The sequence below is a fragment of the Dendropsophus ebraccatus genome, chromosome 12 (assembly GCF_027789765.1).
Source record: "Dendropsophus ebraccatus isolate aDenEbr1 chromosome 12, aDenEbr1.pat, whole genome shotgun sequence".
Lineage (NCBI taxonomy): Eukaryota > Metazoa > Chordata > Amphibia > Anura > Hylidae > Dendropsophus > Dendropsophus ebraccatus.
This window is the reverse complement of record NC_091465.1, coordinates 44,047,994-44,071,298: the sequence shown is the minus strand read 5'-3', so window position 1 is coordinate 44,071,298 and position 23,305 is coordinate 44,047,994. Positions and strand designations below refer to the sequence as shown.

General features: G+C 45.6%; 1 protein-coding gene across 1 annotated transcript; it reads left to right on the top strand.

Moving 5' to 3' along the window:
- The first annotated feature begins 4,621 nt into the window (after nt 1–4,621).
- LOC138768703 (vomeronasal type-2 receptor 26-like) lies at nt 4,622–21,457 on the top strand. The gene is made up of 5 exons (XM_069946656.1): nt 4,622–4,664; nt 5,031–5,053; nt 6,003–6,227; nt 10,297–10,420; nt 20,526–21,457. The coding sequence occupies exons 1-5, from the start codon at nt 4,622–4,624 to the stop codon at nt 21,455–21,457; spliced, it is 1,347 nt and encodes a 448-aa protein (XP_069802757.1).
- Nucleotides 21,458–23,305: the final 1,848 nt, after the last annotated feature.

The window sequence follows — 23,305 nt, the reverse complement described above, 5'->3', positions numbered from 1 at the left end:
ACAATTGGTAATATACATATGGACCTATACTTTACAGCATCTATAGATTTTTACAAAAGACTTCCACCTCCACTGGTACTGAATGGCTGAAGTGGCCAGATATATTGATAAACATTTGCATACCTTTGTCCAGTATGCAGTACTTTTGGATATATGTCAGTAGCTAGGCCGCGCACCTGGCTCCCAGGGTTTGACTGGCTCCCAGGCTGTGACTGACAGCTGACACACCAGTCAGCTGTCAGCAAGTGGGCTGGAGCTGGAGTCTCAGCCCCAATCACTTCTGGGACTGGGACTTCAGGTTCCATAAGTACCTTCCCTTGTCTCATGTTCCTCGCCTGCGATAGTGCCTAGTTTACTAGTGTATCTTGACCTAGCGTTTTCCTGCATTCATATTCCGGTTACCTGACTTGACTACTCCTTGGACACAATCTTGTACTTTGCTGCTCGTTTGGTTTTTAACTTGGACTTCTGACTCTCCCTTTATTGTGTTGTGTATTGTCTTGTCTTGTTCTGTGTTGCACTTTGGTTAGATCAGGGACTGCCATCCAGTTGTCTGTTGCTGCTTAGAGGATCTGAGGCAAGTAGGTAGAGACAGAGGGATAGTCGCCAGTGTCAGGGCTCACCTGTCCTTGTGTCTTCCTGTCCCTACCCTAACAATATAGCTTGAGGCTATGTTCACACTGCGTATGATTCCGTCCGTAGTGCGAACCACGAATATACGTACGTAGTTTTGAGGTTGATGCGTTCGCTTGAAAGTATACGATATACGCCCGCACAATGCACACTACGTATGTGCTTACGGCCGGATCATATGCAGCGCCGTGAAAAATGAACAACATTGTTTGAGGACGGAAATGTTGAAACTCACGGCCGTGGATTTCCATGCGGTCCCGTACGGAGTACTTCTTTCAACCAATTTGAACTTGATTTTTCGATCCAAAAGGTTCTGTGAGTTTTATTCGGGTGGGCGAAGATTTCCAAGTAAATGACCTGTTTCAGATCGCTTCAAATCAAGCTAGGGAAGCAAAACTCTACTACGGGCGTATGTTCGCGGTTCGTACGCATCCGGCCGCATGCCGATTTTTCCCACGCCCGTAGTTTCAGCCGTACATGTACAGCGGCATACGAAATACGGACGGAATCATACGCAGTGTGAACATAGCCTAAAAGCAAAACAAAAAAACATAGGGGGAGATTTATCAAACTGGTGTAAAAGTAGAATTGGCTCTGTTGCCCCTAGCAACCAATCAGATTCTACCTTTCATTTTCCAAAGGACCTAAGACAACTAAGGGGCAACTAAGACAATTCTATTTGACACCAGTTTGATAAATCTCCCCCATAATGTTTACACACAATTTGTTGGAATGTATTTTGAGGTGTAAAACATCGATTTTATGCCTCATAATATCCGTTTTCCCTATTGAATTATATTAAAATGTACCTATTTAGTTAAACTTCTGACGTGTCATAGTGACGTTATAGAAGTTGTGGTGGTTCAAGTTCTAAGTGTTGCACTTTTTGTTGGTTTAAAATGTCACTGTCGTTTCAAAAAAACTTTTGACATGTCATATAGATATGTCAAAAGTTTTGATTGGTCTGGGTCAGAGTGTTTAGACCCGTAGCAATGATAAGAACAAACCAGGAGAAGTTGGTGCTCCGCACAGTCCTCTCCCAGCTCTGTGTCACATGATGTGTTGGGCTCATAATGTAAGTCTTTGGAGCCGGGCTCTTTCAGTGCAGATCACACCAAAGCCTCAGTTCACAATGTACAGGTTGCACACTGCTGTGGCTAAAATAAAGACAAAAACAGGAAAGTGCAACAGTAACCTGCAAGTGCCAGGACTTATAGTACATACTACCTCCAGCATACACACAATAAATACCTGTTCCAAAGATTTAAAAAAATGAGGTTCTTAACAAACTTTTTGATCAAACAGAGTGTACCATCTTACCACGTTAAGGTGACCTTAGAGAGATGGCTCTACACTGGCACTGGCCTCTCTTGGACTCACATTAAGTCTATATTGTAATATTATATTTTTAAAGGAAAACATCCAGGACCCCCCTGAACTTGTTTAACCCCAGGGTGACTACACCATGTTAATTAATGGGCTGCAAAGTTGGTTCTTCTACCTGCAGTCCATTCATTTACATGGTCTCCTTTCAGTGCTGATTGCAATGTACTAATGGTGCTTTTACACGGTGTGATAATTCGCCCGATCGCACGATTAACAATTTTGAATGAACAATGTTTTTTTTATAACGATCAGCATTTAGACGGAACGATACATCGTACGGAAAATTCGCTATGCGATCGTTTTGCGATCGTTTAAACCTATCTCACACATAGGTGAAATCGCTGAAAGAATGTTTACACGGAACGATCTGCGAATTTTTTTGCGAACGATCAACGATGATTTGAAAACATGTTGAAAGATCAAAATAAACAATTTTTTGCTCGTCGTTTGATCGTTCGCTGCGTTTACACGTACGATTATCGTTCGAATTTGACCGTTATCGTGCAAAAACGAACGATCAATCGTCCCGTGTAAAAGGACCATTACTCTCTGAATCTCCTTCCTGAGACTGCTACTAGCAGCTGGATTGGTGCCAGTCAGGATGATGAGATCACCAAGATAGGCCAATCATGATGGACTCAGGAAAGTTTGTTATAGCAACAAACTTTCCCACTGTTTGTGACTGTGTAACTTCTCTTTCAGCTGTCAGATCGTTCCGGCAGCTGAGAGACAAGGATCATAGTGCCGACAGCTGCATCTTCTGAGAAAGTCTGTGACACCATGTGTCATAAACATATTGCCCTTACCTAGTGTAGGGTACAAAAGTGTCATCAGTTTCCCTTAGCTAGTCGCGTATCTGATAATATATATGTATAAAATGAATTTATCTCCAATTTATACTTATACATAATTATTTGTTGGGGTTTTACAAATATTTGATTCTTATTGTTCATCAATTTATTAGCGATCAATAAGGGTCTATTTACACAGAAAGATTATCTGACAGATTATCTGCGGAATATTTGAAGCCAAAGCCAGAAGCAGACTATAAACAGAGATCGGGTCATAAAGGAAAGCCTAAGATTTCTCCTCTTTTCAAATCCATTCCTGGCTTTGGCTTCAAATCTTTGGCAGAAAATCTGTCAGATAATCCTTCTGTGTAAATGGACCTTAAGTTGAGTTTACTTCATTATTTGTTAGACGCATTCATCACATTGTTACCATTTAAGACACCCAGCAGCTGTTACCTAATGACGCGACTTTGATGAGCTGGAGCATTGCCATCTATGAAGACGAAATTAGGCCTGTGTTGTATATGCAGAGGCACAATGACTGGATCATTGGTGTTATTTAGGTAGTATGGGCTTGTCACTGAACCATTCACAAAGTGTAGGGCAATTCTGTATTGTCTACACATACATGCCCACCACCAAAGGCAACAGTGGCTGAGCAGAAATGATGCCTGTCAACGATGTTGGAGACGTCAAGGAGGGCGCTATGCATGCTGCATGCTATAACTAAGAGTGGAGATTTATTAAACATGGTGTAAAGTGAAACTGGCTCAGTTGCCCCTAGCAACCAATCAAATTCCACCTTTCATTTTCCAAAGAGTCTGTGAGGAATGAAAGTTGGAATCTGATTGGTTGCTAGGGGCAACTGAGCCAGTTTCACTTTACACCATGTTTGATAAATGGCCCCCTAAGACTCTATCATAAATATTGCATGTGGCATTTTATTCTACTTTTATTGTATGTGTTATGAAGTTAAATTATAATTTTACCACTTAAAGAAGAAGTCCCACCAAAGTTAAAAATCTCAGGCAGGCAGAGGGCTGCAGGAACATAATAATGAAAGCAAACTTAGGGCAAACATTACACCAAATGATTATTGGCCGTACTTGGCTGAATAACGGTTGTTCCGGCTGATAATTGTTTGGTTAATAGGTCATATTAAAAGGCAAAGATCAGCCGACATGTAAGATGTTGGCTGGTCATGGTCTTTAAGCATAATTTATCAAAACTGTAATGATAGCGATGGTTTGCTTCCCATCGCTCCTATTACACGTGCAATGGGATCTTTGGCAGCACACTGCCTCTCTCTTCAATGGGCCACCCAGATCAAGTTCCTTAGATCATCCAGACCCCCCCCCCCTTTCGTAGATCCCTGCACCCCCGCCCGATTGCTGTCTGTGTGTGTAATAGCACAGACAGTGAGCAGGGAATAAGGAGTAATTGAGCGCTGATCTGACAGGTGGGTGCTTGCGTCCTCATATAGATCGATACATGTAATATGGCCCTTACCTATGTCAGCTGACTAACTGATTCCTGCCAGCCACTGGAGTCCTGCAGCTCCTCCAGCTGCAATGTGACGTACCCTTCTGATGGACTGCCCACTTAGCCAATCAGTCACTGGGGCAGGACTGGCTGAGCGGGCAGTCCTGCAATCTACATCGGTATGGTACCAATAAAAACTAGAGATGGTGTCCCAAAAATGAGGCCTCCAACAACTCTGTACGTTGTAAAATCAAAATTTTAATCAAAATTATTTGCAAAAAAAAAAAGTTTTACTGTTTTAAAAATGGTACAAGATTAGAAAAGCTAACATGGCCAACATCGCATTCAAACTGATACCATGTCAGTTTCAAGGTAAAGTGAATTGTGTAACAATGGAAAGCCCCCAAATTTGCTAAATTGCATTTTTTTCCAGTTTTACCCCATAAATTATATTTTTGGGGTTACAGCATACATTTTATGGCATATAGAAAGTAATTTTTACAAAGTACAACTATTCGTGAAAAAAACAAGCCCTTACATGGCCCTTGAAGGTGAGAAGGAAAAACCGAAAAGGCAAAAATTAGAATTGGCTCAGTCCTCAAGGTCATAATCCACTGTGTCCTTAAAGGGGAACATTCAGTAGGCTAGACGAATCTGCTGATATGTCCCTACTGCACACTAGGCACTGAGGAGGAAGTTATGTCTCTTAACTTCCTCCTTGGCAATTTTTTGGATCAGTTTGTCGTGTGCTCCGCGGTCTGGTGAGATCATTAGGAGCACTAAGGACCCATTAGGAGCACTACCCGCCCCCATAGTGCCAGCCTGCCCCTTTCTAATGATAATGAACTACCAGGCCAGCTATGGGGGTGGGCAGTGCCCCTTACAGATGCCCCAGTGCTCCTAATGGTCTCACCAGATCGTGGAGCAGACAACTAACTGCAGTGAAACAGCGCCGAGGAGGAAGGTAAGAGACATACCTTCCTCCTCAGTGCCTCCTGTGCAGTAGGGACATATTAGCAGGTTAGATTTGTCTTACCTGCTCATAGTTACCCTTTAAGGGATTAACTGATGAACCTGACTATTTAAAATGTGTATTTTAAGTTCTTATTTGTAATGTAAAAAAAAAAAAAAAAAGAATAACCCGTTAAACATTTTAGTAAATCTGTATCTTTGTCTGTAGCCATGAGATCACAGTTTTCAACAATTGTTTTTTAATTGCCCCTTATCAGATAAATAACGGTGACTGGTAAGTAATTACGTTACTTTACAGATTAACCTGACTACTGAGTTAGGTTTCATGGACCGTTAATAAAACAAAATCTTCACCAACAGCAAGGATATGATGCATTTCATTTAACAATGACTACTGACTATGAATATTTAATACTGTTAGGTTACTCCATGTATTTGCTATGTCCTCTAAATGTAATGCAATTGTAGCTGGTATTTTGGTTGCATTACCTGAAATGAATTCCTAAATATTTAGCCATTTCAGGTGGAATATGATTCTAAACGGCACTTCCTGCAGGGCATACAGCAGCTGATAAGTACTTGAAGACTTGAGATTTTTAAATGGAAGTCATTTACAAATCTTTTTCCGACACCAAGTGAATTAAAAACATTTTTTTCACTGGAGTACCTCTTTAAAATAATACAGTATAGTATACATAATGTATTGAGTTCTACTTACAGATGTTGTTACTTTTTCAGCTTAACAAATTCCTAAAAAATGTTAATTTCAATACAACTTCTGGCGAAAATTTCTATTTCGACAATGGAGAAATTCCAGGGAAATATGATATTTTGAACTGGTTAATTACTCCTAATAATACAATTCAGATTAATGAAATTGGAACCTATACCAAATCTGCTCCTCTTGGGAAACAGTTGAATTTGAATGAAAGTGCGATCCAATGGCATAAAAGTTTCAAAAAGGTAACTATACAGCGTAAAATAACCACACTACCTAACTCTCTCCATGTTTACTCTGAAGCTCAGGTATATACAAGTAAACATGTTCATAATGCCGTGTAATTTGTCCCATGTTATTCTAGAATTGTAGCAAACCAATTTCTTTCAGAAAATAAAAATGATGTTTAAAAAAATAAAATAGTAACCACACTACATTATTACCAGTAAGTAAATAATATTCGTGCATTTTAGCTCACAGAAGTGGATCTGCACAAGAGAGATCTGCAGAGAAGTGTACTATTATTATGTAGGCTACAAGTATATAGACTTATATAAATAACTGGGGCAGTGCTCCTTAGGATATTCCTAATTTATAGAAGAGACAAGCTGATAAGTAAATGTAGAGTTACTAGGAACTACTAACTGGTTTAGATTGAGATTGTGTAAAATAAAGCAAGTATTGAAACAAGTAATATCATGAGTAGCTGCTACAACAGACCTCTATGTCCAGGGCTGGATGGCTCTAGGGCTCTGCCACATGGATGGACAAGGTAACACAGATGAAAGAACATCAGTCAGTTATCAAAGTAAAGTAACAGAGTCAGGGGTCAGAGTCAGGTATCAACATAAGGTGTCAGGGTAAATAAATAGTTTTAAACTTGGGAGATGAATGATTTCTATTACGTCTGACTGGCCATCGGGTATGAATACCAGCTATTCCCTGCAGAGAGTAAATACACAGACTGTGACTGCACTCTGACCAGACCATGCTGTATTCACACCCCCAGTACAGGTCAGTTTTCTGCAGTGTGTGGAGGTGATCTCTAAAAATCTCACCCACTTCCATGATACTGTAATGTGCTGTGTGAACATACCCTTAAGGCCAGGTTCAGACTATGTAACTGTGCGGCTGTATTTGAGGCTGTAATTGTGCGGCGGTATTTTTGGTGGTTCATGCGTACGCTGGAAAGTATAGGATATACGGCTGCACAGTGCACACTATGTATGAATCTACGGCCCGATCGTAAACGGACCCGTAAAAAATGAACAAGACCATTGTTTGCGGCTGGACATGCGGCCGAGGATTGACAGGCGGTCCGTACGGAGTACTTCAAAAATAGCCGGCAATGATGCCGAATGCCGATGCCTCTAATAGTTAATATATTAAATTAATAAAAAACATTTTCTTTGTAATAAAGTCCCTTTCGTTGGTCAATAATTTAATTCTAACTAATCCATCATTTGGCAATTAAATATACTGTTAAAATAAATAGATATATAAATAAATGTATATTTATATATATATTTATTTTTTGACAGTATATTTAATTGCACAATGATGGATTCGTTAGAATTAAATTTTTGACCAACGAAACTGAATTTATTTCATCGAAAATGTGTTTTATTAATTAAATATTAATTAGTACAGGAAGCTCCATAAGCCGTTAATTCATATGCCGGCAATAGAGCTTTCTGTACTAATCATCACTTTACTTTAATGAAAACATCAAATGTTTCTTTTAATTATGTTATCACAATAGCATTATTAGAAGAAACATTTAGAATTATATGTGCGCTCAGCTGATTGGCTGATCGGCTGAGCGCACATATAATAAGCCGGTCCGCAGTACAGTCACTTCATTGTGCTGCAGACCAGTGAAGAGACAACATCGGGGTGAGTATAGAGCTCTCCCCACCCCCTCCCCAGCACTGCACCCCTCCCAGCAAGGAAGGGGGGGGTCACTTAACCCCTTCCTTGCTGGGATGGGTGCAGTCTGACATCAGTCTGGCCCCCAAGGGGTTAAGGGGGATGCAATACTGTCGTTTGGTTTTTAACCCGGCTGGTTATAAAAATAGGGGGGACCCTATGCGGGTTTTTTCTTAAATAAATAAATAATTTAAAAAAAACGCATAGGGTCCCCCTATTTTTATAACCAGCCGGGTTAAAAACCAAACGACAGCAGCCTGGTAACATTGGTTTAGGCCCTCCCCAGCCTAAATCTTACCAGCCTGCTGCCGCCCGGTCCAGGAGCGCCAATTTTGACGCTCCGGGACCACTGGCACCCGGCTCTTCCCAGTACCCCTGGTGGCATTGGGTACTGGGGTAATAATAGGGGATTAGTGTTAGCCATTTTATACCGGCTAACACTAGGCCCCAACTTAGTAATGGATTCCGTCTATTAGACGGCTTCCACTACTAAGTCTATAAAGTAAAGAAATAAAGACAAGACACAAGTTAAAAAATTTTTTTATTCAAATAAAAACACCCCCACACCCCTCATTGACCATTTTATTAAAAAAAAAACATTAAAAAAACGCTGGTCATCGACGTAGTCCACGGAATCCGACGTAATCCACAGGATACCGATATCTGAAAAACAAAAAGGGAGAAACACACAAAAACACACAAACAGGAGCACAACACCCATCATTGTGAGCGGTGTTGTGCACCTTACAGTATGCAGCATCTTTACAGATTGCTGCTTACAGTCTGGCCCCCAAGGGGTTAAGGGAGGATGTATTGCATCCCCCTTAACCCCTTGGGGGCCAGACTGATGTCAGACTGCACTCATCCCAGCAAGGAAGGGGTTAAGTGACCCCCCCTTCCTTGCTGGGAGGGGTGCAGTGCTGGGGAGGGGGTGGGGAGAGCTCTATACTCACCCCGATGTGTCCTCTTCGCTGGTCCGCAGCACAATGAAGTGACTGTGCTGCGGACCGGCTCATTATATGTGCGCTCAGCCGATCAGCCAATCAGCTGAGCGCACATATAATTCTAAATGTTTCTTCGAATAATGCTATTGTGATAACATAATTAGAAGAAACATTTGATGTTTTCATTAAAGTAAAGTGATGATTAGTACAGAATGCTCTTTTGCCGGCAGTATGAATTAACGGCTTATGGAGCTTCCTGTACTAATTAATATTTAATTAATAAAACACATTTTCGATTAAATAAATTCAGTTTCGTTGGTCAATAATTTAATTCTAACGAATCCATCATTGTGCAATTAAATATACTGTCAAAAAATAAATATATATATAAATATACATTTATTTATATATCTATTTATTTTAACAGTATATTTAATTGCCAAATGATGGATTAGTTTAAATTTAATTATTGAACAACGAAAGGGACTTTATTACAACGAAAATGTGTTTTATTATTTTAATAGATTAACCATGAGAGACATCGGCATTAGTGCAGAGGATCACAAACCCCGGTAATAGCAATTCATGTAAACTGTTTCCCTGCTTTTCCAGAGGTGTTTGCATCACTTTCTTAAGATTTTATTTGTTATTTTTAGTTGAACCAGATTTCCAAGTAAATGACCGTATGTTTTGAGCCGCATGTCTATTTTTTCCCACGGCCGGAGTTTCATCCGCACATTTACAGCCGCATAAAAAATACAGCCGCACAGTTACATAGTGTGAACCTAGCCTAAAGATGCAGCATCTATAACTATATCACTGTGCAGCAGTATACTGTCAACTACCTTGTTAACTACTCAGTTTAGTATTGCAGTATACTGATGAAAGGATGCAGGTGTTATTTAATGGGCAAGCTGGGATCCGTAGTGCCACACACTAGTGCAACTGGGTCATGGTAGCTAAAGTCTGGCCCTGGCGCACCACTCTAGTGCACACAGCAAAGTGATAATAAGGGGGCTTCAATGGTGTCGTGTAAGATGTTAGTCCCCCGGGGCACACCTGATTACAGTGATATTACTGATTGACATTGTTTTAATTTCCGCAACTTCTCTATATTTTTCTTGCAAACTCACATGCATACATGCACGACAGTGGTGGACATACCGCATGTACAGCTCATTTGACTGCACAGGGGCCCAGCTAATCACTGGTCGCATTGCTGTCCCGTCTCAGTCAGTGATTGGCTGGACCGTCACTGCTGAGACAAGCCATGGTCAATGGGGGACCCAGACACACTGCTAGCGGTGGGGAGGTAAGAATAGCATGTTTGTTATGTCTGGGCAGCAATATATTGAAAATTTTAAAGAGCCAAAGTATCCATTTTAGTGTCACCATAAGAGGCTGCTGCAAGCGTCCCCTGATTTTATTATGCTTTATTCAGGTTCCTCGTTCAGTGTGCAGTGAAAGTTGTCTTCCTGGATACAGAAAGGTATTTAGAAAATCAGAGCAAAAATGTTGCTATGATTGTATTCTATGTCCAGAAGGGGAGATCACCAATACCACAGGTAAGATCTGAATAGACATGAATATTAGTGACTACAAATTTGTATATATATATATATATATATATATATATATATATATATATCTCAAATGTATTAACCAATGGAGTCAAAACCACAACAAAAAAAAACCTTTATATTATCAAATAAAGAAAAATGTAACCAAAAATGTATGACCAGAATACTGATACTTTATTAATTCATAAATCCCAAAACAATCCCATAAAAACAACATGTACACAAAGGACATTTAAAAACAGGGTGCAGTGGACCATACCAAAATACAAACAACCATAACATTGGTTGTTTACACATAAAAAAAAAAGAGGGGGAGGCAAAAAGTATGGCAGTAGATAGGATTCCAAAATCCTAATATCCTAAGTATACAATAAAGTGCAATGTGCATATAGACTTGTAAACATATGGTACTGAGTAATCATGTAATACAATTCTGTGGCTGAATTGCCCTTCACAAAAAAATCTACTTCAGACCATTACCATACACAGGAATCCCATTCCCCCATGTAACACATCGCCTGCACCTCACCCTCCAACGCGTTCCGTAGACCTTTCTCAAGGAGTGAGGCCTGGATTTAAAGTCACACACAAAATTAAAGTGAAAAAACACACTCCAGGCTGATCCAACTTTGAAGTCAAAATGAGGCATCCACCAACTCCTGGACAGTCTGTGGTGCAACGTGATGTTGGTGGATGGAGCGAGACATGATGTCTCAGATGTGCTCAATGGGATTCAGGTCTGGGGAACGGGCGGACCAGTCCATAGCTTCAATGCCTTCATCTTGCAGGAACTGCTGACGCACTCCAGCCACATGAGGTCTAGCGTTGTCCTGCATTAGGAGGAACCCAGGGCCAACCGCACCAGCATATGGTCTCACAAGGGGTCTGAGGATCTCATTTTGGTACCTAATGGCACTCAGGCTACCCCTGGCGAGCATATGGAGGGCTGTGCGGTCCTCCAAAGAAATACCATCCCACAACATTACTGACCCACTGCCAAACTGGTCATGCTGAAGGATGTTGCAGGCAGCAGATTGCTCTCCTCCGCTTCTCCAGACCTGTCTGTCACATGTGCTTATTGTGAACCTACTATCATCCGTGACGAGCAAATGGCTCCAATGTCGAATGTGCCAATCTTGGTGTACTCTTGTAAATGCCCATCGCCCTGTACGGTGTTGGGCTGAAAGCACAACACCAACTTGTGGGAAGTTAGGCTCTAATTCCACCCTCATGGAGTCAGTTTCTGACGGTTTGAGCAGACACATATTAGATATTAGATATTAGTGGCCTGCTGGAGGTCATTTTACAGGGCTCTGGCACTTTGCCTCCTTGCACAAAGGAGGAGGAAGCGGTCCTGCTGCTGGGTTTTTGCCTTCCTACAGCCCCCTCCATGTCACCTGGTGTTCTGCCCTGTCTCCTGGTATCCTGCATTTTTTGGGGAATTCACATCTGGGGTTTGTATTAGTTTAGGAGGCCTAGTCTGGGATCTATATTAATTTAGGGGTCTGGTTTGCTATCTGTATACTTGTATTAGTTTAGAACAGTGGTTCTCAACCTGCGGTACGTGTACCACAGTGGGTCCGTGACGCAGGTTGAGGGGGTACGCCAGAGGGGGGGGGGACTTTTGGTGCCGAGACACTGCTATCATTCAGCAATGTCCCGGCACCAGTCACCGCAGCTGCTCTCTCCTTCTTTCCCCCAGCAGCAGCTCAGCAGCATTCTGTGGGGGACAGGACTTGGAGATGCTGCGGGGGAAAGAAGGAGAGAGTAAGGGTGATCAGTGGGAGCAGCGAACCAGCAGCATCTGCTGCACGCTTTCCCCCTGCGGCTTCCAGATCCGGGAGCGGCGGCATCACTTTCCCGGTCGGCAGCAAGATAGTGAGGGGGTGACAGAGGGGTTACAATCGGGGCAGGAAAATCCTATTCCGACCTGAGAGGGATCCGGGCAGCTGCCAGAGAACCGGGCCGGCGATGAGTCGTGGTGCGGGAGATGGGGCAGCCCCGACGTCCACCGGCCGCCACCTGCTTCTACCTGTTGGCCCTGGACGCCGGGGCTGCCCCATCTCCCGGTCCGCATTTCACTCCTGTCACAGCCCGGGGCGGGGTAACGCACCACGACTCATCGTCACCCCGGTTCTCTGGCAGCTGCCTGGAACCTTCTCAGTTCGGAATAGGATTCTCCTGCCCCGAGTGTACCCCCTCTGTCACCCCCTCACCTCCTCTGTGCCTCCACCACCTTCTCTGTGCCCCCCTCACCTCCTCTGTGCCCCCCTCACCTTCTCTGTGCCCCCCTCACCTCCTCTGTGCCCCCCTCACCTCCTCTGTGCCCCCCTCACCTCCTCTGTGCCCCTCTCACCTCCTCTGTGCCCCCACCACCTCCTCTGTGCCCCATCACCTCCTCTGTTCCCCCTCACCTCCTCTGTCACCCCCTCAGCTCCTCTGTGCCCCATCACCTCCTCTGTGCCTGCCTCACCTCCTCTGTGCCCCCACCACCTTCTCTGTGCCCCCCTCACCTCCTCTGTGCCCCCCTCACCTCCTCTGTGCCCCCACCACCTCCTTTGTTTCCCCACCATCTCCTCTGTGCCCCCTGACCTCCTCTGTGCCCCTCTCACCTCCTCTGTGCCCCCCTCACCTCCTCTGTGCCCCTCTCACCTCCTCTGTGCCCCCACCACCTCCTCTGTGCCCCCTCACCTCCTCTGGCGCCCCCTCAGCTCCTCTGTGCCCACCTCACCTCCTCTGTGCCCCCCTCACCTCCTCTGTCACCCCATCACCTCCTCTGTCACCCGCTCACCTCCTCTGTCACCCCCTCACCTCCTCTGCCCCCCCCCCTTACCTCCTCTGTCACCCCCCCCCCCCCTCACCTCCTCTGTCATCCCCCATCACCTGGTTCTCTGGCAAGAGATGAATTGTAGCTGCAAGAAATCATCATGGTGGTCTGGGCCAGATGAAGAAGAAAAAGAAAAGTGATATCTGGCTACATGGGGAGGTATCTGGCTATAGAATGAGGTATCTTAACTACATGCGGAGATGTCTGGCTGCAAGGGGGGAGGTATCTGACTACATGGGGGGAGGTATAGTACTACATGGGGGAGGTATCTGACTACATGGGGAAAGGTATCTGACTACATAGGGGGAGGTATCTGACTACATGGGGGAGGTATCTGACTGCATGGGGGGAGGTATCTGACTGCATGGGGGGAAGTATCTGTCTGACTACATAGTGGGAGGTATCTGACTACATAAGGGGAGGTATCTGACTACATGGGGGAGGTATCTGACTACATAAGGGGAGGTATCTGACTACATGGTGGAGGTATCTGACTACATGGGGGAGGTATCTGACTACATGAGGAGGTATCTGACTACATGGGGAAGTATCTGGCTACATGGTGGAGGTATCTGACTACATATCGGGAGGTATCTGGCTACATGGTGGAGGTATCTGGCTACACGGGGGGAGGTATCTGACTACATGGGGGAAGTATCTGACTATATGAGGAGTTATCTAACTACATGAGGAGGTATCTGACTACATGGGGGAGGTATCTGACTACATAAGGGGAGGTATCTGGCTACATGGGGAGGTATCTGGCTATAGAATGAGGTATCTTAACTACATGCGGAGATGTCTGGCTGCAAGGGGGGAGGTATCTGACTACATGGGGGGAGGTATCTGACTACATGGGGGAGGTATCTTACTACATGGGGGAGGTATCTTACTACATGGGGGAGGTATCTGACTACATGGGGAGAGGTATCTGACTACATGGGGGGAGGTATCTGACTGCATGGGGGGAGGTATCTGACTGCATGGGGGAGGTATCTGACTACATGGGGGGAGGTATCTATCTGACTACATAGTGGGAGGTATCTGACTACATAAGGGGAGGTATCTGACTACATGAGGGGAGGTATCTGGCTACATGAAGGAGGTATCTCACTACATAAGGGGAGGTATCTGACTACATGGGGGAGGTATCTGACTACATGAGTAGGTATCTGACTACATGAGTAGGTATCTGACTACATGAGGAGGTATCTGACTACATGAGGAGGTATCTGACTACATGAGGAGGTATCTGGCTACATGGTGGAGGTATCTGACTACATGGGAGGCGGTATCTGACTACATGGGGGGAGGTATCTGACTACATGGGGGGAGGTATCTGACTACATAAGGGGAGGTATCTGACTACATAAGGGGAGGTATCTGGCTACATGGTGGAGATATCTGACTACATGAGGGGAAGGTATCTGACTACATGGGCGGAGGTATCTGACTACATAAGGGGAGGTATCTGGCTACATGGTGGAGGTATCTGGCTACATGAGGAGGTATCTGACTACATGAGGAGGTATCTGACTACATGGGGGAGGTATCTGACTACATGGGGGAGGTATCTGACTACATGAGGAGGTATCTGACTACATGAGGAGGTATGCAAAACAAGAGTCCGTGGAGCCTCAGTTACGAGTCTCAAAACACGGGATAGCCAGATATCTCTAGCCTGTTGCCACGGGGTGCCTCCATGATGGGGAGAGCACCACACCACCCTGAAAAATAACCCCTTAAGTCCCACTCGGTTGCGAGTATTGGAACATAGACAGGGAAACAACAGGGTGGCCCCTTTTGTCAATGTCTAACTCAAGGTGCGAGTATTGCGATCATGACAAGGGCTTGCAAAGGCAGGCTTCCACCCACAGACAGCCGTTTCGGGGTTTTTGCCCCTCGTCAGTGTGGGGTAGGATTCTGGCTAGTTGGGGCAATGAAAAATCAACCAACAAAAAACAGTAATCACTGAACTCAAGGAAAACAGCGAAAAAAATTCCAATGAAGTACTCAATCAAGAGTCTCCACTGATGCCCCCACATGAGGAGGTATCTGACTACATGGGGGAGGTATCTGACTGCATGGGGGGAAGTATCTGTCTGACTACATAGTGGGAGGTATCTGACTACATAAGGGGAGGTATCTGACTACATGGGGGAGGTATCTGACTACATAAGGGGAGGTATCTGACTACATGGTGGAGGTATCTGACTACATGGGGGAGGTATCTGACTACATGAGGAGGTATCTGACTACATGAGGAGGTATCTGACTACATGGGGAAGTATCTGGCTACATGGTGGAGGTATCTGACTACATATCGGGAGGTATCTGGCTACATGGTGGAGGTATCTGGCTACATGGGGGGAGGTATCTGACTACATGGGGGAAGTATCTTACTACATGAGGAGGTATCTAACTACATGAGGAGGTATCTGACTACATGGGGGAGGTATCTGACTACATGGGGGAGGTATCTGACTACATGGGGGAGGTATCTGACTACATGGGGGAGGTATCTGACTACATGGGGGAGGTATCTAACTACATAAGGGGAGGTATCTGACTACATAAGGGGAGGTATCTGGCTACATGGGGAGGTATCTGGCTATAGAATGAGGTATCTTAACTACATGCGGAGATGTCTGGCTGCAAGGGGGGAGGTATCTGACTACATGGGGGGAGGTATCTGACTACATGAGGAGGTATCTGACTACATGGGGGAGGTATCTTACTACATGGGGGAGGTATCTTACTACATGGGGAGAGGTATCTGACTACATGGGGGGAGGTATCTGACTGCATGGGGGGAGGTATCTGACTGCATGGGGGAGGTATCTGACTACATGGGGGAGGTATCTATCTGACTACATAGTGGGAGGTATCTGACTACATAAGGGGAGGTATCTGACTACATGGGGGGAGGTATCTGACTACATAAGGGGAGGTATCTGGCTACATGAAGGAGGTATCTCACTACATAAGGGGAGGTATCTGACTACATGGTGGAGGTATCTGACTACATGGGGGAGGTATCTGACTACATGAGGAGGTATCTGACTACATGAGGAGGTATCTGACTACATGAGGAGGTATCTGACTACATGGGGACGTATCTGGCTACATGGTGGAGGTATCTGACTACATGGGAGGCGGTATCTGACTACATGGGGGGAGGTATCTGACTACATGGGGGGAGGTATCTGACTACATAAGGGGAGGTATCTGGCTACATGGTGGAGGTATCTGACTACATGAGGGGAAGGTATCTGACTACATGGGGGGAGGTATCTGACTACATAAGGGGAGGTATCTGGCTACATGGTAGAGGTATCTGGCTACATGAGGAGGTATCTGACTACATGAGGAGGTATCTGACTACATGGGGGAGGTATCTGACTACATGGGGGAGGTATCTGACTACATTAGGAGGTATCTGACTACATGAGGAGGTATCTGACTACATGGGGGAGGTATCTGACTACATAAGGGGAGGTATCTGACTACATGAGGAGGTATCTGACTACATGAGGAGGTATCTGACTACATAAGGGGAGGTATCTGACTACATAAGGGGAGGGATCTGGCTACATGGGGGAGGTATCAGACTACATAGGGAGGTATCTGACTACATGGGGAGGTATCTGACTACATAGGTGAGGTATCTGACTACATAGGGGAAGTATCTGACTATATAGGGGAGGTATCTGACTACATGGGGAGGTATCTGACTACATGGGGAGGTATCTGACTACATAGGGGACGTATCTGACTACATGAGGAGGTATCTGACTACATAGGGTAGGTATCTGACTACATGGGGGAGGTATCTGACTACATGGGGGAGGTATCTTGCTATATATAAGGAGGTATCTTGACTACATGGGGAGCAGGTATCTGGCTACATAGGGGGAGGTATCTGGCTACATGGGTAGAAGGTATCTGTCTACATCGGGGAGATATTTGGCTACATAGAAGAAGGCCTCTTGGCTACATGGGGAGCAGGTATTTGGCTACATAGGGGAAGATATGTGGCTACATAGAAGGAGGCTACATAGTATCTGGCTGCAGGGGGACATATCCAGCTCTGTGGGATATATCCCACCTGCTTCTCTGGAACCTGGTTTACTGTCCCACCGTAACCACTGATTGGATAAGTGGGCTGTCAGTGAGCCGGGAGCCAGAGAAGCAGGTGGAAGTACAGGCAGGTAAGCAGGATCTGTTAAGGGCCGGCAGCTAATTAGGTAAATAGGCAGCGGCTACATTCTTGCAGCAGAATGAAAATCCTCTGTGAGAATGCAGAGCCATAGGCCATAACAGTACAGAGTATTGCAGTGGATTTCGCTGTGAAACGTACGTGTGAATCTTCCCTGAGGCAATGTTATTAATGGATGGCATCCTTGGGGGTACTCGGCTGGAGTATCTCGTTGCATGGGGGTACTTCGCTTGAAAAGGTTGAGAAAAACTGGTTTAGAAGACCTGGCTTGGCACTTGTATTAACTGGGGGGCACTCCCCGGCTGGCCAAACATCTGACTCTTTTTCTCCATAGACTGGACATACACCTGCCCCATCCCAACTGTGAAGGTATATTTCCAAAATACAAAAAGAAAGAAAAGCATTGCATTTCCTAAAAGGTTATCCTCATGTGACATGCGACAGAAGTGTCATTATCACATATAAAGGGGTTTACACACCGCTGCACCCATGGTACTGTATAGAGGTTCTGTTTGTCCAGTTGCAGCCCTAGCTGCAGTTTGGATTTTTCTCTTACCTCCTGATGGCATTTATTCACACAGTATATGCTTCATTGCTCAGTAAGTACATGATCCAGGACGCCTGTCTTTGACAGGAGTCCCTCTTTGCTATACTAATAGGGATGGTCCGAACCTGCCAAGGTTCTGGTTAGTATGAACCCGAATGCTCGGCATCAGATTCCCACTGTCTGCCCGCTCCGTGCAGCGTTTGGATACAGTGGGAGGACCACCTGGAAAACTGGGATACAGCCTATGGCTATGGCTGTATCCCAGTTTTCCAGGCGGTCCTCCCGCTGTATCCACCCTCTGCACGGAGCGGGGAGACAGCGGGAATAATTTCCGAGAGTTCGGGTTCGTACGAACTCGAACCGAAGCAGGTCGGACCATCCCTATATACTAATTAATCCCAAGAAAATTGCAAAAAAAAATCCTAATTTTTATAAAATTCTAAACAAATTCAATTAATTAAAAATCGATTAACACATCTATATGTTAAACTATTCAGGGCTCCAGATGGCGACCAAAATGGTCGCCAATGCGACCGACATTTTGCAAATGGCGCCCAGATTTATTAATCTGGGCGCCATTTGCGACTGGCCCCGGCGGCGGCGCGCTGTCTCTTTAAGATGCGCGGCTGCCGGGGGTGTCCCATCCTATCCCCGGCAGCGCGGCGCATCAGTGAGCTGCCTGGGGCCCTGACTTCCGGCACAGGAAGCGCACGTCAGAGACGCTTCCTGTGTCAGAAGTCACAGCCCCGGCGTACAGGGAGCTCACTGACGCGCCGCGCTGCCGGGGATAGGATGGGACACCCCCCGCAGCTGCGCATCAGCCGGGAACAGCGTCCGAAGAAGAAGAGGATCGCCGGGGGAGCGGGTTGTCAGGTGAGTTTGTGTGTTTGTTTTTTTTTAAATATTGCTTAGCATAGAGGAAAGGGGGGGGGCATCTATAATGGGGGGAGAAGAGGGGCCATCTTCAAGGGGGGGAGAGGGGGCCATCTTCAAGGGGGGGAGAGGGGGCCATCTTCAAGGGAAGGGGGGGAGAAGAGGGGGCATCTATAATGGGGGGGGGAAAGGGGGCATCTATAAGGGGAGGGGGTATCTATAAGGGGGGGAGAAGAGGGGGCATCTATAATGGGGGGGGGAGAGGGGGCATCTATAATGGGGGGGGGGAGAGGGGGCATCTATAATGGGGGGGGGAGAGGGGGCATCTATAATGGGGGGGGAGAAGAGGGGGCATCTATAATGGGGGGGGAGAGGGGGCATCTATAATGGGGGGGAGGAGGGGGCATCTATAATTCGGGGGAGGAGGGGGCATCTATAATAGGGGTAGAGGGGGTCATCTATAAGGGGAGGGGGCCATCTATAATGGGGGGGGAGAGGGGGCATCTATAATGGGGGGGGGAGGAGGGGGCATCTATAATGGGGGTAGAGAGGGTCATCTATAAGGGGAGGGCAAACTGGCTGCAGACACTGGGAGATAGATATATGCACAATTATTATTATCAGGGCCCCTCAGGTGTCTGTATTGTAGGGGGTCACTTGCATTAGTCACTAGGTGAGAGATATATCTATCTATATACACATCTTGTGGGGGGTGGTCACTATGGCTGCAGTCATAAGTCTAGCTCAGTATGTATAGACTGTTGCAAGCTTTTAAAGGGAACCTGTCACCCCCGGTGTCGGGGTGACAGGCTCCCAACCCCCCGTTAGAACCCCCTTTACTCACTTAATCCCGCCTGGTCCAGCTTCTGAAGATGGTCGGGTCACGGAGATCTCAGCCGCTGCAGCCCGGCGCGCACACTGAGAGATGAGTCCAACGCTCATAGAGAATGACAGAGCGCTGGACTCTCCTGTCATTCTCTATGAGCGTTGGACTCATCTCTCAGCGCACGCCGGGCTGCAGCGGCTGAGATCTCCGGGACCCGACCATCTTCAGAAGCGGGACCCGGCGCGATTAAGTGAGTAAAGGGGGTTCTAACGGGGGGTTGGGAGCCTGTCACCCCGGCACGGGGGTCGACAGGTTCCCTTTAAGTTCAAGTTCAGAAGAGTAAGCCTCATTAAAAGGCTAGCCAAGTGCAGCTGAAGTACTGAGTCAGACTGTATATGGTTGTCAGACTGGATATGGTTGTCAGACTGGATATGGTTGTCAGACTGGATATGGTTGTCAAGTTGCAAGTTTCCATGTTGAACGTTTTCAAACTAAGAAAAGAGAGAATCTAAAGGAGGAGGAGGCTGCTGCGGCCTCTGCACACAGTAAAGGAGGAGGAGGCTGCCGTGGCCTCTGCACACAGTAAGTCCCATAACATTAATTTTACATGGTTTCAAATGTTGGCGACCAAATATTCTATTTGGCGCCTAAATTTTTCAGGTTAGGAGCCAATGGCTCCTAGGTAAATTTTTTAGTCTGGAGCCCTGCTATTTAATATAATATTGTATTTTACTTACTTTAATGGTACTTTAAAACAAATTGTAATTTATTATTTGAAATGTTTCTGTTTTCTTCTAGATATGATGAACTGCATAACATGTTCAGAAAATGAATGGTCTAATGAGAAGAGAAACATGTGCATTTCCAGAACCATAGACTTTCTTTCTTATGACGATCCCCTTGGAGTGTCATTATGCTTTTTTGCCGTTCAGCTTTCTCTCCTTACTTTAGGAGTTCTTGCTATTTTTTTCAAGCACAAAGACACCCCTATAGTCAAAGCAAACAACAGAGATCTCAGTTATATTCTGCTTCTTTCTCTTACCTTATCTTTTCTTTGTTCTTTACTATTTATTGGTCGGCCAGATACAATAACATGTCATATTCAACAGGCGGCTTTTGCAATAGTCTTTACCATCGCTATTTCTTCAGTTTTAGCTAAAACTGTAACCGTCCTTGCCGCTTTTAACAATATAAAGCCTGGAAGTAAATCAAGAAGATGGATGAGTCCTCAAGCATCAATGTACTTAGTCTGTGTTTGCTCTATTGGGGAAATTATAATATGCGTGATGGGATTTTTGATTAATCCACCATTTCCAGATTTTGATAGATCTGATAGATCTGCAAAAATGACGCTGCATTGTAATCAGGGGTCCGCTATAGTTTTTTATGTTGCCGTTGGTTATATGACAATGTTAGCCGTGCTAAGCTTTATAATTGCTTTTTTATCAAGAAAGCTGCCTGACAATTTTAATGAAGCTTCCCACATTACTTTTAGTATGTTAGTTTTCTGTTGTGTATGGCTGACGTTTTTTCCTGCATATTTAAGCACTAAAGGGAAATATATGACGGCTGTTGAAATATTCGCCATTCTAGCCTCCAGTACTGGACTGCTGACTTGTATATTTTTACCTAAGTGTTATATTATTATAATAAGACCCGACCTGAATACTAAACAAAATGTCATTGGAAAAAAAGAAAAGTTTGGCAATTACGCCATTGAGGCAAAATAATTTAATAAAACTGCAAGGTAATTTTCCTAAATATTGTTACATTTAAATTTTCACCGTTTGGAACATTTTTCTTTTACATTATGCACAGAGTGGAGATATTTTTCTGATTTATGAAATGTATAAATAAAATAAGATTTACAGAATACAAATTTGCTATTTTGCCCTCTTATTAATATACAGTATTTTGGTGTAGATATGGTCTAGAGAAGTATAGTTCCTAAACATCATGTATCGTCAACCATTTATGTTCATATTAAAAACAAGTACTACCCAGTATTAAAGGGGTTTTTCCTGGTAACAAAAACAATATTCTAAACAATCCCCCTTTCCCAATACCACCATAAATCTAATATACATGTATAACCTTTCCTGCACTCTTTGTTTTTTTCCCCTCATATTTACCTGCTCTGGACGTCTAAAATCATCTTCTCAGTGTCCACTCTGACAACATGCTGCTCCCTCTTCCCCCTCCCTTTGTAGACGCAGGACGTGTAACCAGGCTTGGATTGGGCCACCGGGGAGCCGGGGGAAAGCCCCCGTGGGCCCCGAGCTGGTGTGGGCCCTGCCCCCCTGTCAGGGGATACAGGGCTGGAGACCGCAGCACCCAGCAAGCCCAGCCGGGGCCCCTGCTCCTGGGGGGACAAACTCGGGCGCTGGGTGCCGCACCTTCTTTAACTGAAAGCGATCGCAACAATCGCTTCCAGTTAAATGTAGTGTTCCTATTGACAGCACAAGAAGCCATAGGCTTCCCGCCCTGCCGATCACTCTTGTTTTGCTTGCGATCACAAGAGTGTCGGCCCCGGCCCTGACAGATCATCAGCGTCCTGTGGAGTCCCGGGCTGCGCGTTACCACTAAGCCCCGTGTGTGCTGTGGCAGCTGGGACTTCCGGTACGTGCTCCCTGTACCGGAAGTCCCAGCCGCGCCGCGCACACGGAGCTTAGTGGTGACTCGCAGCCCGGGACTCCTCCAGGGAATTGCTGATCTGGCAAGAGAAGAGAGAAGAAGAGACCCGTGACCAACGGGGGAGCGTGTTGTAAGGTGAGTTGGGTTTTGTTGTTTTCTTTTTATCAAAGAGGGACAACGTAAGGGGCTATATGGGGGATGGACAACACTGGGGGGGACTAAATGGGGGATGGACCGCACTGGGGGGCTATATGGGGAATCGACAGCCCGACGGGACTATATGGTAAATGGACAACATAAGGGGGCAATATGTGGGATGGACAGCACTGGGGGGCTATATGGGGGATGAACAGCCCTGGGGGGGGGGCTATATGGTGATGGACAACATAAGTGGGCTATATGAGGATATACAATATAAGGGGGCTATATGGGGGATGGACAACACAGGGGGATACCTATAGGGGGAATTCACAACACTGGGGGCTATATGGGGGTGGACAACACTGGGGGCTATATGGGGGTGGACAACACTGGGGGCTATATGGGGGATGGACAACACTGGGGGCTATATGGGGGATGGACAGCACTGGGGGGATATATGGGGAATGGACAGCACTGGGGGCTATATGGGGAATGGACAACACTGGGGGGCTATATGGGGAATGGACAACACTGGGGGCTATATTGGGGATGGACAACACTGGGAGCTATATGGGGGATGGGCAACACTGGGAGCTATATGGGGGATGGACAACACTGGGGGCTCTATGGGGGATGGACAACACTGGGGGCTATTTGGGGGATGGACAACACTGGGGGCTATATGAGTGATGGACAACACTGGGGGCTATATGAGGGATGGACAACACTGGGGGCTATATGGGGATGGACAACATAAGGGGGCTATATGGGGATGGACAACATAAGGGGGCTACCTATAGGGG